Source organism: Carettochelys insculpta, chromosome 5 (assembly GCF_033958435.1).
Source record: "Carettochelys insculpta isolate YL-2023 chromosome 5, ASM3395843v1, whole genome shotgun sequence".
Taxonomy (NCBI): Eukaryota; Metazoa; Chordata; order Testudines; family Carettochelyidae; genus Carettochelys; species Carettochelys insculpta.
Genome location: NC_134141.1, coordinates 102,140,581 through 102,157,643, shown reverse-complemented (window position 1 = coordinate 102,157,643; position 17,063 = coordinate 102,140,581). Strand labels below are relative to the sequence as shown.

Below are 17,063 nucleotides of genomic sequence, written 5' to 3'. Positions count from 1 at the left end.
GGATTACTGTATTGACTAGGAAAAGGAATAAATGTTACATAATTGGAGAGGGGACAGAGAAGAGCCATGAGCACAATTAAAGGATTTGAAAAATTCCTTGTAGGAAGTAAGTGATGGAGCTTAGTCTAGTTAACTTAAAAACAAGGTCAAGGCATGGCTTTATTGCTGTCTGTAAGTCTATGCAGGGAAACAGAATAGTAGTAGGGTCTTCAGTCTAGCCAACAAGATATGACAAGATCCAAGTGCTGGAAGCAGAAGATAGAAAAAAGTCAAATTAGAAATGAGGTGCTAGTTCTTTAAAAAAAACAGTGAAGGTAAATAATCACTGAGCACTCTGTATCAGTGGAAATCCTTAAGACAAAGTATGCTCTAATTTAATAACCAGTAACGACAGTTCCAAGACTGGTATTAGAAAGTACCAGTTATCACAGGTGAAAATAATGTAACTTTTCCCCTATATTTATAAAAATCACAAATCCTGGTTAAACTTTATTTCCTCCAAGGCTTCTTTTAGTGATGTTTTATCTTCCATTTTCTCATTCTACTACCTTGACCTGCAGTGAGGAGTTGGTTATCTGACCCATTAGTCTCAACTCTGATATGCTCTTAGAAGAGAGAGAGATCCCATGATGTTATGATGTAGATAAAACTGTGTGGGGAAGTAGCATAATATAGTATCTCTTATGGCATACAAACAGACAAAAATTCTTATTTATAGCTAGTAAAACAGCTTTTGGGGGTATAAAATATAGATCTATCTCCTAGAAGTTATTTAAAGGTCAAGGTGATAACCCATGTGTGAAAAATAATGTTTTTATTCCCCTAACGTGGACAGAACTATCTATTCTTTAAATAAGAGGTATTCTGGGTTTGACCTACATTTCAGCTGTGAGTACCCATTTTTCCTTCTCAAAACCCATCTAAATTAGCATAGGAAAATTCTTTGTGCTAGTTTGATAATAAAATGCAACCTTTTGCAGATCTGCCATTTCTGGAATTAAGAAGCTGGAGAGAGAAAGAAATAATAAACTCAGAGATCTAATTTATGGTACCTTTTTATATGATACTTGAATGGCTTCCTTGAAGGAGGAAGATGATGTGATGCGTACATTTCGCTTTGTTGAGAAAAGGAATGGGATCCCAGAAGAACTTCTCACATCACCAGAGGATGAATGATCTGTCCCAAAGTCCGTGCTCATTGGAATTATATCCTGATAGAAGTCCGATGCCACATCATCTTCTTTATTTTCCACCTAGAAAAGAAAAATGCAAAACAAGCTTACCCGAAAGGCTGTTCATTAGATTATTGAATAATAAAGTTCTGACATTTTCTGGGAGCAACAGACTTGAATTTAATAATTGACAAAAATTACAAGAGAATGTCCATTCACTCCAGAAATGACAGTTTTTAGAAACTGATGGTTGAAATGTGTAAAAGACACATGCACAGAAGGGCATTTGGACATGAAAATAGGTCAAACAGCTTATCCATTTATACATCAAATATATATTTGAATGCACCAAGCTGCAAGTGCAACTGATGCCTCAGACTTTGAAAATGTGTCTGAAATGCCTAACCAGTAAGTAGTTCCCACTTTCAACATACTTTTCATGTTGATATTCAAAGGCACTCGGAACTTCTGTGGTTACAAGTCCCTTCATACTTACAAGGGACGAGGCAAGAAATTGCCTCAAATAAGAAATAAGCCACATTTTCAGCTCAGACTCAAGCAATTCCAAAATATAAACATTCTGGGAAATTTGAAATAGCTCACTTCATTTTAATTTGGCTGGGCTTTTGTCCATTCCTAATTCTGCATGTTCCTCTGCTCTCTGATTTGAGTTGGGAACAGGAGGGAATGAATCAACATACTATGAGCAAGGTTGTTCTCATAGAACCTCCAGTCTCTTTTAGACTACAGAGCACTAGAAACATAGGGAGATTCTGGTCTGATGGCCTTTCCAGCCCAAAGGAGGTTGTATATAAGCATAGAGAGGTGGTGGATTCTCCATCCCTAGAGGTTTTTAAGTCCCAGCTTGATAAGGTCCTGGCTGGGATGACTTAGATGGGGTTGATCCTGCTTGAAGCATGGGGCTGTACTAGATGACCTCCTGAGGTCCAGCCCTATGATTCTATGATATACAGTTGTCGATGTTGTAAGGACAGCTTTGAACAGACATAGAGAATAACAATTTGCTTCTCCTATAATTAAACAATCCTGCACTCTTCTCCACTTAAACCTGCATGACCACTCACCTACAAGCTATGTACATGCAAATGCAATTAAACGCTTTACATAGCACCTTTGGAAATGCCGTCTTTCAGCAATCACACCGCTGGGATCATTAATAAAAAAGTTGTGGAAGTTAGAACAAAATCTGCAACATGGATGTCACCCATAGCGTAGACCTGGTTGCGCACTTTGCCCTTGTTCCCTCAACTGATCTGAGATCAATAAACAACGGTAGTGATTTATCTGCTCAGTGATGTATCCTGGTGATAGCACTAATGTCTTTTTCTTGAGTCATAATTTAGAATACAAGGAGAGTCATGTTAGTCTGAATCTGCAAAAACAACAAGGAGTCCTGTGACATCTTAAAGATGAACAAATGTATTTGAGCATAAGCTTTCACGGGTAAACTCCCTTCATCAGACGCATTGGGTGAAGAGGACTGTGCCCATGGAAGCTCATGTTGCAAAATATCTGTTAGTCTTTAAGATGCCACAGACCTGCTCATTATCCCTGCTTCACATACTCATTCATCTCCTATGAATTATAATCAGTCCCAGGACTTCTCATATTAGAGCTACTGTTTAGTGATTTCAGTTCTCAGATAGCACCTGAAATGTGATAGTCTCAAGATTTGCAGGAACACGGAATGATTTCCTTGTATCATTGCCTTTTGCTGTTATACATTTTCCTCCATTGAATGAGTTATCAAGGATTTCCCCTCGGCTATCTCTGGCCAGAAGATGAAAACTAAAAAATAAAATGAAATAAAATAAAATAAAATAATTTTTAGAAGGTAAAAAGAAATGGAGAGATAATAGGGCTAGAACCTGGTGTTAAACAATGTGGCTGAAGACAATGTAGGGTCCACAAGCTAATGATCTAATCAATGAATTTTATGTTGCTGCTTTGAAATAAATTCTTTCTACAAACATTCCTAACTCATGGAGAATGCATCGCCAAAATCGGTCTCTGTTGTGCAGGATCCTGCACCACACCCATCACTGTGGTATTGGAGTACTTCATATTTGAAGAGCCTCCAACCCTCCCACCTCTGCACTGGGTGCCGTGCTGTGGTCTTTGGATTTTATTCTTAGTGAGACAGTACTCTGTTGTAGAAGAACGCAGTTACATACAGTCACCTGGTAAAATTGTGCTTTTCAGCTGGAAGCAGCAAACCAAAGAGAACTTCAAATGATGGTGGGCAAGAATCAAATTAAAAAAATCCCATGTAGTGCACAATAAGACATGCTTAGGGAAACAGTCTCCAGCCTGCAGAAGGGCTCAGACACAATGTAACCATTCACCTTATGATGTGTGGAGCCCAGGCTGTTGAGGGGTCACGAGGGGAACCTTGCCAATACTAGTGCTTGGAGGTTCTCTATTGGATTCTGTATGGGACACAAGGGAGTGCTGTGGCTCTGAGACTAGACAGATACATGTGCCATTGCTGGTGCTTACTTATAGTCTTATAATTTGGGAATCTCTTAACAAACTAATGCCAGACATTTAGTGCAGCTGGATTCAGTAATGTACCAGTGAAGGCATCAGGGAGTAACTATCTCATTTATACAAGAGTTAATGAGATTAAGACCCGAATCTACAAAATAGGCAATTAGAAGCAACATACCCATTGCCCATTAACTGTACACTGGGGATACTCTCATACTTCCTGTTGCACACAGTCCTTATCTTCCTACAGTCCCTTTCATCTGAGTTATCCCCACAGTCGTTTTCTTTATTGCACTCCAAACTTTTGGCAATGCAGCGACCTGTTATAAAGAAACTGCAGCATCAGCAAAGTTTTCTTGTAATACTTCTGTCCATTAGCATGGGGGCAAAACAGAGAAATTTCTAATGCTTCAAAATTAGGCAATGTCTATACAGCAGCGTTATTCCTGAAGAAGCTTTTCCAGAACAGGTATTCCAGAATAGCTTATTCCAAAATAGCACAGTCACACGCAAAATACATTTCAAAATAGTGCTCAGCTACTCTGTTTTGAAATACAGCCATGGGACGCACTATGGCTGATTTAGAAATAGGCTCTATTGTCTTTCTACATAGCTTCTATTTTGAAATAGGTGCTATTTCTTGTACAATGAGGTTTACCAATTTGGAAACAAGGCATCCACTGTTTCCAAATACCCACTGCATTGTGTAGATGCTTGCATGGCTATTTTGAACTAGTGGCTGCTATGTCGACATAACTTTGCTGTGTAGACGTACCTGTAGAGATCTGAGTCTGCAAGGAAAAAAAAAGGAATTCTAAGGAAATATCAGCCATGCATAGAAATGCTTCAGTGTTTTAGTAGAGAACAGCATCTCCTATTCTAATGGTCTTCCTCATGCAAAATAGCCCTGGTTTGACTTAAGATGTATCAAAAGCTTAAATCAGGCTTATTTTAGCTGAGGAACAAACTAATGCTAACCTTACATAAACCACATTTCAATCTACTTGAAAGTGCTCCCCATAGGACTTTGTAGTAGTTCAGTCAAACTGGTACAAAACAAATCTAAAACTGCAAAGAGCCATGCACTTGCATAGAGGAACCCACCCACAGACTTTCTTCTTGTTAGAGCACTGAGGCTCTGCAGCTAACAGATCTCATGCCAACAGTCTGGGTCAAATAGTGCCCTGTCTGAAATTCCTTGCAAACATAACAAAGCCGGAAGGAAGCCACACAAAGCTATAAAGATCCAATTTTACACACAAATGCTGTAGCAATTTGCTCAGTTTTTCTTTCAAAAACCCACATGTGCGTATGAAGGATATGGAGAGTATATACAGCCTGTAATTTTTCAAATACGTAGCCTATGACTTATTATTTCGATTAACATCCGATGTAAGAGTTATGGAGTGAATAGCACCATTACCATTTTCACACTGGAACTTATTCTTGCAGTCAACTTCCTCTATGTTGCAAAGTTTAGTTGGGAAACACCTGCGAGAATCCACCAGTTGCTCAGTACAGGCCTGTCCTTTGAACTGAGATGGGCGCAGCACAGACCTGACACGTAACTGAAAGGAAACCCAGAAGAGAAGAAGTTATTTTTGTGCTTACCTAGTCTCTAGGTAGATAGTTTTAATGAACAATGGGCCGAACTATACACAGCAGGTTGCTGCTGACTAGACATGGAGTTGCATGAACCGCCTGGGTGCAATGGCAGGGTTAGGCAAAGCAGAATCAGACCCAGTACATCTCTCTGTCTGCAGTCATTATTGTATTTCTTTTTTTAGGCTTCTTTGTTTGTGATCCATTATGGCATTACGATATTATCCATGTGCATGGAAATCCACAATCTCTCAGCCCGTGTCATCCCCTCTAAACTTTGGGAATTAAATTTAGTTTTATTTTGGTCTTTTATTTCGGAAATCACAACCTCTGTCTGCAAGGACATTTATATAAAAGCTGCCAAGCATCATCCAGAGACCAGAAAGAGATTTGTACAAGGTTGGGGGCAGGAGAGAGAGGGGGGAACTCGCATGAAGACAGAGTATGGAGCATAGTGGATGATCAGTGCAAGCAATTTCGTAGCTTGAAACAGAAAAATCGTACTGCATCAGTATCTATAGGATTGAAAACAAAGAGTATTGCATATACAAGTTCCTAAACAAGAACAGAGAAAAAAAGAAAGGTTGGGGGCGGGTCTGAATCTGTGTCAAAAATGCATGATACATTTATGAGCTACTGATCCCAAGAGCACTTGTTTGTGGGTGGGGTGGGGTGGGGCGGGGGCTGCTGTTTTTTTCTGTACCAGCTCAGTCCAGCTCTAGAGAAAACATGGCATAGAACGATAGCAAAGCATCTTCTCCACACAAATGCCAGGAGCTAACCTGCTTTCCAAGGAAAATACCCATGCTTCCCAACACATCCCACTTGGGCAGAGCCATTTGCTATCTTGAGGAGCTGTAGGGAGCAGGACTAAACAAGCACATAGATGTCTGACGTTCCCTAGAACAGAGCAATTGCCTGAATGGATCAGCCCATGGCCCATAGAACCCAAAATCCTGTTTCAGACAACTGCACAACTGCAGAGGCAGACTTCAGAGGAAGGTTTAAAATGGCACCAGGGGATAATCTGTCCTGCAGGAGGGAACTCCCACATGGCTCAGGGCATTTGTGAAATCGGAACGCCATTATATGCTTATTTCTGGATTCACCCTGCATTTCAGAAGCATGGCTCACTTGAGAATTAGCTACCTGGAGCAGTCTGATTGGATTTGGAAATATCTTCCAAAATCTGACCCTGAAAATGTAATCAGGTGTCTAAATACCTTTGAAAAATCTTGCCTTTACAAGCAGAATTGGAATGAATGTTGAAAGAAGCAGTTTTAATCCCCACTGCCGCATCTGTCTATTATTTGCATTGTTTTTAATTCTTTTAAAAAACAAAAACAAACTGCTAGAATGGATGATCTGACACCACCAGTTTAATTATTCTCCACTTTAAAATGTATTGACAAATATAGGTTAAACCCTCCTAATCTGACACCTTCAGGACCTGAATGGTGCCAGACAAGAGAATTTGCCGGACCATGGAATGTCAATATTGTCTAGCAGCATTACCCAATACTTCCACTGCTTACTGGGCTCTTACCTCTAATTCACCCTTATTTGTCTTCTAAATAACAGCACAGAACACTCAGAGCCAGGACTGGTGGCTGCCAACAAACTTTATGGGACCACAGGAGACTTGGCCACCCCTTGTTAAGTGGTCATCTAGCTCACTAAAATCATGCTGGATTATGAATGTTGCTGGACCAAAGGGGTTCAACCTGTACCATGGAATAGCCATAAAGATCCGTCATCTTGGAGACCTGCTAACCTGATGGCAGAATCTATTATATCTACAGGAGACTTTTCCCTATTAACGCGATTGCCCCTTGTGGTATCCAAACGCATCATTGTTCTCTCTCTTCTGAGCTGTTTCTTTCAATGACTCCCTCCAATTCCTGTGCCCTTGCCAATGTATTATTGATTTCTCCTGTTCCCTTGAACTGCGCAAATCAGTTTGTCATGTGCTTCACTATCTGAAATGCAAATAAAACAGTCATCAGAGCCTCACACTTGCCCACCAAATTCCCTTTTTGACTTACTTGTTTTTTAACACATGGGTCACATTCTGACCAAGGACCAAAGTCTCCAAGCTGACAGTTGATTGGGCAGGCCTGCTCATTACATGCTCGGGATTCCTGCTTTGTGCACATTTCTGCACAGAAGTTTTTTCTATAATAATCATCAAATATTATTTGCCTAAAATGTAAAAAGTTAAAATAATTAATTTAGTCAGAGCCTTGTTAAAAAGTGGGAACAGGCTGTAAAGTGCGGATCCTGGTGTGAGCACCCTCCAGCTTTGGGATGGGAGTTATTCACATCCGTGCTTTTTGGGCTTGGATGACCATAACCATAAGGGACAGTTGTGAAATTTGCATCCAGCCAATTCAAACTTCCTCTGTGTTCAGGGATTTAATGGAATTTAATGATTCAAGTATCTAGTAAGGTACCATCAGGTTCAGACAGGCAAAACAAAAACAAATATCAGAGATGGTGGCTTCTTTCCACGTAGGAAAGAAAGAGAAGAATCCAGTTGAATGTTATACAGTGTTACAAGGAACCTGTACCTCTGAAGTTAGGCACAATTTACCTTCTCTTGAAGAATCAGAGCACTGAGGCTATGTCTACGTTACCCAGAAGATCAATCCATTCGGGTCAATCTTCCAGAGTTCGATTTTGCACACCCGATGGAGACATGCAAAATCAGCCTGTCGGGGTCAGCGGTTGACTCCTGTACTCCTCGCTGTTGTGAGGAGTAAGGGTGGTTGATGGAAGAAATTCTCTCATTGACCTTCCTTAGTGAGGACAGCCAAGTAAGTTGATTGCAGATAAGTCTATTCTAGCTACACAATTGCTGTAGCTAGAATTGTGTAACTGCAATCAGCTTACCTGCCTAGTGTAGACCACACCTGATGCAGAATTCAATATTTACAGGACAAGTTTTTTTGTGACTGACAAGTTTGACTTCTTCACACCCTTTCCAAGATAGTGCACTACAGGGGCCAGACCTTCCAGCCACAGAGTGCAGCCTGCTTTGAAGCTCATTGATATCATGCTTGAGTTGGTGTGGAGGGGTGGGTCACTCCCATATATACTGCATACCAGGACAACCTGTCATTAGCAGAATAAATTAATATGGGGCTGTTCTGTGTCCTTACTACAAAGGCTCATCAGCATGAAAGATTCACTTGGAGACCTTTTTTTAGATTTTTAAATGGACTTCTTGATGAGATTATAAACCTTTCATACCTTTTTATCACCCAAATACTGGGATGGGCCAATTGTTCTCTCCCCTGCCCCCATAGGTTATGGGAGCAACAACTTCCAAAAGAAAAATAAGGGTGTTACACACTGTATTGAAAGTCCTTGAAACAGAGACATGAAAAAGGAAAATCAATGTGGTAGTTCATACCTACCTTTGCCTGCTCTGGGTTCCATAATTGCAAGTTTTTGAACAGCTAGACCATGCTCCCCAGGGGTAGTGCTCACAGTAGCACCCCAGGCTGCTCCCAATCACTGTGCCCAGGAGGATAAGGTACACTAACAAACCCTCGTCCATAGTTTAGAGGCGTCCAGCTGCACAAATATGAATGTACAGTGCAAGAGCAATGTCAGTTGCAACATGCACAAGTGTGTGCCCATCTCTTAATTTTCTAAAATTATCTTATTTTTGAAAATACGGCAAGGCAGAGATCTCATCCAAAACACAACACAACTGACTGAGTTTTCTGGAAAGTGATATTGTTCAAGGGACTGATCTGTTAGTACTTTATGAATCAGAATCAGTGGCTCCAATTCTATGTCACACAAGTCAAAGAGTAGCATTGCCTTGACTTTAATGGGAGTAACTCTCAAGGGTGTAGCTACACCACATTTCTGATTATGAAATGGTCTAAATCTTCTTGTGGGTGACCAACAGTGACTTGCTCCTGCTATCCTTCCTCAGGGGTATTTCCCAGTAGGTGTTTTGCTTGAATAAGAACAGGACAAGGAGCAACATTTGTTTCAAAATAAGCCTCAAACCCTACAACACTATCCCCTAATGAAACAAAATCAGATACATTTTGACTTTAATCCTTCAGTGGGATGAATCACAGGTTTAAAACAACCATTGTGCTTGAATGCTTTGCTATTTGGGGCCACTGTTCCTACAGCTTTGTCCTGCTACCTTGAGTATCACCAAAACACGTATGATTCTCTGTTTTATTTCACTGGGCTGCCTGTCTAAGCTACAAACTCCCATTATCTCCAGCACAGTATTTGCCCCTAGCTGATCTGAGACTCATTATCCCCATGTATTCAATGAGCGATCAGAGTACAGGATGGTCTTTGAGAAATAATATGTAGAACACATTCAACAGCTCTTCAACTCCTGCACCTCAGGAACCCCTGAACACAGAAGTGAAATGATTGGAAGCGTGTAAAGAACAAAGCAGAGATTAGAATTTCTGGATTTCCTGGACTCCTTACTTCCCATTCTCCTGCTAAATACAGTTATGACATTCCCCCTCTAAAACAAACCAACCAACCAAACTCTTCTGATATTCTTTTCATGTTGTGCTGTTCATAGCCATGTGCGCAGATAAAGGCTCACTTGTTCTGATCTGCTAGAGTAACTATAATAAATACACTGATAATTACCAATGTTCTAAAGCCTTTGTGCACAATATACAGGTAACTTTATTCATTTAAAAGAAATAGCACTTACCCTGGTGCTTCACATACACTGAAATCAAAAGCAAAAAAGCCCACGTAGCTAATTACCACAAGACAGTTGGCTGCAAAATCAGTCAGTGTCACAGTATTATGCAACCTTAGCCTGATTCAAAAGGCTTTTCAAAGCCTTTTCAAAAGGTGCAGAGGTTCTGTTTGTTGTAGTTACATTTTAATCAAACACAGATCTGCTGCTGGCGTTACAGCTTTCAGACAAGCTTGATGACCAACAGCACCTTTGTGATTACTTTTAAAATTAATCTTATGCATCGGTGTTGTGCTAGGAACACCTCTTCATACTATGTAGACCTTTGGCAATATAAAACAAACATTCCTGTAGCCCCTTAAAGACTAACAATTTTATTTATTATGTAATGAGCTTTTGGCTGTTCAGAAACATACAGCTGGAAACACACACACTTGTCTCCCATATTGGAGGCTGAGTGATGCTTATTTGCATAATACTGTTCATGTACTCAAAGCATCAAACTTTATCTTGCAGTATTGATACATTATTTTGTCTATGGGAAAGTAGATGGGACGTAGCCATCTCTTCTCTTATCAGCAAAACCAAGGGGAAAACAAACATAGGACAATAGATTTAAACAGCTGGTCAAACATAACAAGGAGGACAATATAGCCATAGGTCAATATTTATATATTTTCCCCCTTTAAATTGTCACTGTAAGCCTATATGATTAGATTCTCAGCTTCTCTAAACTGGTATACACCTAATACCAATTATACCAGTTTACACCATCCGAGAATCCAGCCCATTGTTCTTTAACAATGAGGTGTTTAAGGCAGATTTGGTAAAACTATTATATTTTACCAGGGGCAAAATACAGTCTACTGTGTGTACTCTCCTCTGGATTTTAATAAAGCAGCACTGAATATTTGAGTTAGCAAGACACATCCTCCCCATGCCCTCTTCTCATAAAGAGTCTGTTATCACTTAAGCAAACACTGTTACAGCATTACTGGAAGTTAAAATCTCCTCTTTACACAGAGTTATGCAATGAAACCTCTGTATCTCAGAAAAATATCACACTGGATAGGAATGGAATTGCAAATAATACTCCTGCTCATATGCGACAGAATAGAGACTACTCTTCCTCTGTATTCCTGGAACGCCACTTCTGGCATGAGGACCTCAGTTCCTGTTCCTTGCTTATGTTAAATTAGTGCCAAGTGCTGCAGGTCTCCTTGACAGTACTTCCCTGCAACTTGGCTCCCCATTGCAGAACAACTGGTTTAGGCAGAAAGCTAGTGAAATCCCACTAACATGACATGTTCCCCAGTAAATTGCAGGATCTAGCCACAAACTCTCTTACATAATGGTGAATTCAGCACGGAATATCCATCCTGTATATTCTCCAAAAGATCTTAAGGCGAAACTGGTCCCCCAAAGAAGCTAGAGACCAAACAAGCAGACTGTTTCATGGCTGAGACAATTTAACTGCCACTTTGCATCTGGTCCTGTGCTGCTTCCACTGGAGGTGTAATTTTATTGCTACACTCCATATTACAGTCAAGTCCATATATGTCAGGTAAGACTGAGGCTCCACTGTATTAGGCACTCTACGAACATAAGGAGAGCCCCTGCCCTGAAGAACTGACTTTATGAACAGACAAAACAGGCAAAGGGTAGGAGGGGGAAGAGGGGCACAGAGAGATGCAGCCTGCCCAAGATCAGCAAGGAAAGCAAGGAAATCTCTGAACTCCCACTCCAGCGCCCTACCAACAACAGAATGCTTCCTTCCAAGTTTATTTCATTCCCAGCTGAATGCAAGAACCTTCCCCCTCTCCACCATTACAGACTGCAGGGTCCCTGACACACATTTCCAAGAAAACTACCAAAATTAAATTCAAAGCCACACATGGATTTGAAAAAAGTTAGTTTGCTGTATTTCATTGTTTTTCAATTGTGTTTATGGATTTTTTATTTTATTTTTGTTTGCATGTGGTTACAGAACTTGAGGATACAATTGGCATAAATAAACCTGGGATGGAAAGATAGGACAACATACTGTGGACAAACAATGAGTTTCTGGAACATTGATCCCTTTTTTCCTCCTTTTGTAGCCAAAATAGTGAAAGAAAGAACTTTCTGCAGCCATTTGTGAAGAAGAGAGGTGTTTGGTGAAAATTAACTCCCGGCTTCTCAATCTAACCTTGTTGTTCTTGGAGTCAGATTTTTCAGACTTACAGTCCAAATGGACACACTGCCAATTCAGGTAACCTTTCAGTTGAAATGACAAACCCTTTTGGACTTCCAAGTGCTTTAATAGCCACAACCAAAACTGTGTCTGTAGTTGATTTATACAGCTGGCAATATTTTTCTTTGTAGAGGACTACTAGGAGAATCTGATCAGCTATACAATTTCACAGCAATACAAATTACAGTACAATCACACAAGTCAGCCAACTGTGCAATCTTTATATAAAATGACTAACTTAATTTTCTATTTTTACATCCTGTATTGGAAAGCTGGATTGTTTAAAGCTTAAGTCAGTAATGCTTTTTGGACAAGACAAATCCTTTTCAAGTGAAGGAAAAGAAAACATTAAAGTCCACCTGGTCAGTAAGAATTTAATTTACTATGTTCTTTATTTGGGGGAAAACTGTACCATGCATTGTACTTGACACTTAAGTAGGCCTTTTTCATCTTTAAATCCATATGTTCTTATGGCCTCCCATCACGAAGTGTGTGGAAACAGAAATGTGAAGGCATCTTTAAGCAAGAAATGATTTCTGACACCCTCCAATATTGAAATGTTTTGACATCTCCTATGGCAACAGGAAAAGTGAACCATAAAATATCTTATGTATTCCATCTATCATCGGGTCTTCTGCTGACAAGGGCAACAGTCTCCCCCTGGCACGGAGGTGTCCAGCCCCATTCTCTATCACACCCTAGTCATTAATTTGGAAACAGGTGCTGCTTTCTGTGTGGTATCCTCTGCACCTACAGCTGGTCAGAAAGACAATTCAGTTCTAGTAACAGAAGGGGAGTGGAAGACGGATACTTCAGCTCCAAAGCTCCCTCTAATTTTTGTCCACCCATGTGGAATAAATTTTGTCATCTGCACCAGGTCATGTGTGGATGTGCACCACCAGCAGAAACACATGCTGCCAGCTGTGGCATCTGAATCTCTCCTGGTGGCTACCCAAGTGCTCAGCTTACAGGCAACCTCGCTTGGCACTATCCCTAAGTTATTCATTGGAAGAGGGAAATCGTTCCTGTTGAAGGGTTGTTTTATAGGGTTCAGATATTGTAGTGTAGGATGCAAAAGCTTCAGAACATAACTAGTGTATGGATCCATGCCCCAAGGCATGGCGTCAATCTTCCCCCTTTTCCCGTCAAAATTATTGGTCGCGGGGTCACCTCTAAGAGCACCTGCTGCCTCCACCCAAGCGACTTACTTTGAAGTAGGGTGCGTGTAGATGTTCTGCATTCACTACTTCGACGTAAGGGGTCTGCCAAGAAGGTGCCCCACCCTGGCGGATGGAGACGCTCTCATCAGCCCAAGCAGGGCTCTATGCTCCCTGCCGGCTGCCTTAAAGGAAGCACCTCCTCAGCAACCCCAGGCAGGAAGCTGAGACTGTGTCACAAGCAGGGGCAGTACGAGCTCCCCCTTGGACTGACCCTGCTCGATGCAGCACCCATCCTCCGCACGCCCTGTGCACCATAGCAGCATGCCAGGACCCCCTGCCCCCCCAGGGGCTCCAGAGGAGGGATCCGAGGGCTCACAGGGCCCAAGCAAGGGCCGTGCCAGGAGGGGACCCTCCTGGATTGAGGAGGAGCTGAAGGGCCTCCTCAGTCTGCGGGGGGAAGGAGGAGGTCCTTTGGCAAACCAGTGCCCCCAACAGAAATGCCAAGGCCTTTGACCAGCTGGCCAGCAGACTTGCTACCTGAGGCCACCCCGACTGCACTGGCAGCAGTGTGCAGATAAAGGTGAAAGAACTGGGGCAGGCGTATGTGAAAGCCCAGGATGCTGCCAGCCGGTGGGGAGCACGGCCCATGCACTGCCCCCACTATAGGGAGCCGCAAAGGCTCTTGGGACTAAGGGAGGCAAACGCCCTGGAGCACCTCATCGACATCATTGGTCCCCCCACATGGACAGTGGTGAGGAGGAGGGCACCTCCAGCACCACCAGCCCCCCGCGTGGGGACCAGCCCACCTAGACTGAGGGCGATGATGAGGGCTTCAGCAACGGGACCCTCATCATCACCTTCCTCTCCAGGACGCCCAGCCGAGCCTCTTCGAGCAGAGCTCGCCTGAGCCCCAGGAGGTCGCAGTGGGTACGTACGGGGCAAGTGAGATGTCGCAAGGGATGGGTCCCCCTGGTACACGCCTGGGGACAGAGGAGGGGGAAGGAACACGGGCCGATCCTCGCCAGGCGGGAACCTCAGCACACCTGGGAACCCACAGGGCTCATGGGTCATCAGGCAGCAGGGGACTGGGGTGGGGGCCAGCAGACCAGAGGCCCCCCCCACCGGGATTGGGACTCAGCACTCATGGGCCATTCCCCTGTCCCCTTTTGTCTCCATAGGTCCATCGTCAGGCAACCACTACAGACCTTTGGAGCAAGCCACAGCAGCAGTGGGATCAGGAGGCCACCCCATCACCCCCAACTGCATCCCCCTGTGGCTGGGCCTCACAGAGGTGACACTGGAGGGACGAGTAGGCGGCCACCAACCGGGCAGTTGTGCAGGAGATGACTGGGACACTCCGGGACTGGCTCGCGATGGAGCTGGATGTGTGGGTGTGGCTGGCTAGCAGCCTGGATGCCATGGCTCGGGCCTTGGCTGCGTGCCTCGCCCAACCTCCCACCCCCTCACCAGCCTAGCCCACAGCCTGCCTCCCACCAGCCGGTAAAAGACGCTGGATACAACCACTGATTGCCAGTGATCAAGCCTGTTACCCCTGTAAAACTCCGGATGTAGAGGCATAGCCGTCTGTGTACTGATACTCAGTGAAACAGTTTTTGAGGTTCTGCTGAGTACTTCGGTTAGGAAGAGTATTGCTCATACAATTATGTATTTCTTGGATGCAGTAGTTTGTGCATAGATAATGCACAAAATCCTGTTTTCCTGAACACAGCAGGAATCCAACAACAGGAGACATTTTCTTCACTAATAGTTTCAAGCCTCTCTGCAGCCAGCACTTTGCCCAAAGGTTCTCTCTCCACTTTATACTACCAGCACTTTGTGACCGTGTCTTAGGCTTTTTGTTGTTTATATCTCAGCTCCTCTGGCATTTCTTGCTGCTTCTGCCACACACATAAACACACCTCCACTGCTCCTGCACTTGTTACATCAGGTCCTGTAGACAATATTTCAGACACAGGGTTGAACTGCTATTCGAGACTTGGCCGTTTGCCAGTTTTGTGGGTGGTGCCATCTATTGTTTCTGCTATCTGATTCCATGAAGTGCTACAGGACTGCTTTTTTGCTTGACTCCTGTTCGCACTTATCCTGAATGAAAGGCACCCATGCTACTCACCTGCTTCCCAGAGGTTGAACCCTGCCCGTAAGTAGTTGGCTGTACTGGTGAGCCATAATATGGAAAGGAGGCTTATGTCAGCTCTCCCTGAGCCAGAGCGTACAATGCTTTCTTCCCCCTGTGGCCAATGAGGTGCCTATTTGGGTGAAGAAATGTTCTTTACGCAGGCAGGACATATGGCCAATCCTATAAGTAATTTTTTCTTTATTTTCAAGAAACAATTAAGGACCCCCATGCTGGTCTTCCTGTCTCCTACCATGGTTACTTTACAGATGTCACTGCAACTGTGATGGCCTCGAGTTGCAGAGGGGATGGAGAACCACAATCTGTAGAAAGCAATTTAGGGGTGAAGCAAATGCATGTAATATGAGCCTAACCATACTAATTCCTGTCAGAATTATCTAGCTATTATTTAGTCCTGCCTTAAGTGCAGGGGATTGGACTAGGTGACCTATTGAGATCTCTTCCCGTCCTACCCTTCCATAGTCTGTGGTGGGAATCCTCCACTGGAATTTCTCCTCACACTCACTGTCAACCCCACTTTCCCCAAAGTGAATCATGTGCTTGTCATGCTGCTCAGTGATCACTCAGGCCTTACAGAAGCTGAGAGTGATCAGCTTTATTCCGAACAGTAAACCCTCGAAATGCACGATTTCAAGGTGTGCTTAACTTGCATTAACATGAGTTAAGTGCAACTCAGAATCCTGCTCCCCTCCTGCCCTGGGTCAACCCCTCCAGCCCATGTGGCCCCGGCTCAGCACCCCACTCATCACCCGTGCCTGGCTCCAGCTCACCCTGCACTCCCCCACCCCCGTCTCTGGCTCACCACCCTCCCCCCTGGTTCACCCCGTGTGTGACTCTGGCTCAAGTCCCCCCACGCACAGCTCCGGGTCAACTCCATCCCCTGCCCACCTGCACCCCTAACTCATCCCAGGCTTAACTCTCCCCTTCTATATCCCCAACCCCCTTTGCCCCAGGACTTACCTTCCAAAAGGAGCTCCAGGTGCTCCTGCTGCCTCCCCGGCTGCAGAACGTGTGTTCTGCCAGGGGAAAAGCTACCCCCAACTTATGCAAAATTTGGGTTACATGGGGGTGCGTGGGAATGGAACCCTCACGTAAATCGAGGGTCTACTGTATTCAGTTCCATACGACTGTGTAACATCGCCATGAACTTCTGTCGCACCCCACCCAAAGGTCAGCCTTTAAGGACAAATACTGAAGTACCAAAATCATTAAGTGGCTTGGGGCTGGCCTAAAGTCAGCACTGCCTTTGAGCAATGTTGATGGCCATAGGCAGGGACACTGACGGGGGGTGAGGGAGCACAAAGGGGGCAACTGCCCCTGAGCCTGGCATTTCATAAGGGCCTGGAACTCCAGCCACTGCAGCTGTCAACTTAGCAGCGGTGGCAGCCAGAGCTCCAGGCCCCTTTGAAACACCATGGCAACAGTGCTCCAGTTACCCATGGCTGTTAGGGAGTGGAGGGAGGGAGGGGGCACCACAGCCCTGCACCTTCCACTCCTGGTCCCACCCCTTCTAGGTGTGGAACCAGGC

At 43.7% G+C, this 17,063-nt stretch overlaps 1 protein-coding gene across 1 annotated transcript in view; it reads right to left on the bottom strand.

Moving 5' to 3' along the window:
* C6 (complement C6) overlaps positions 1–8,847 on the bottom strand; it is a 33,530-nt gene extending 24,683 nt beyond the window's left edge. Inside the window, exons 1-6 of the mRNA XM_074994307.1 lie at positions 8,705–8,847; positions 7,331–7,487; positions 5,107–5,251; positions 3,862–4,003; positions 2,843–2,981; positions 1,053–1,253 (exon numbers count right to left, since the gene is read on the bottom strand). Coding sequence (XP_074850408.1) covers positions 1,053–1,253; positions 2,843–2,981; positions 3,862–4,003; positions 5,107–5,251; positions 7,331–7,487; positions 8,705–8,847 — 927 coding nt within the window. The remainder of the gene's footprint in view (positions 1–1,052; positions 1,254–2,842; positions 2,982–3,861; positions 4,004–5,106; positions 5,252–7,330; positions 7,488–8,704) is intronic.
* Positions 8,848–17,063: the final 8,216 nt, after the last annotated feature.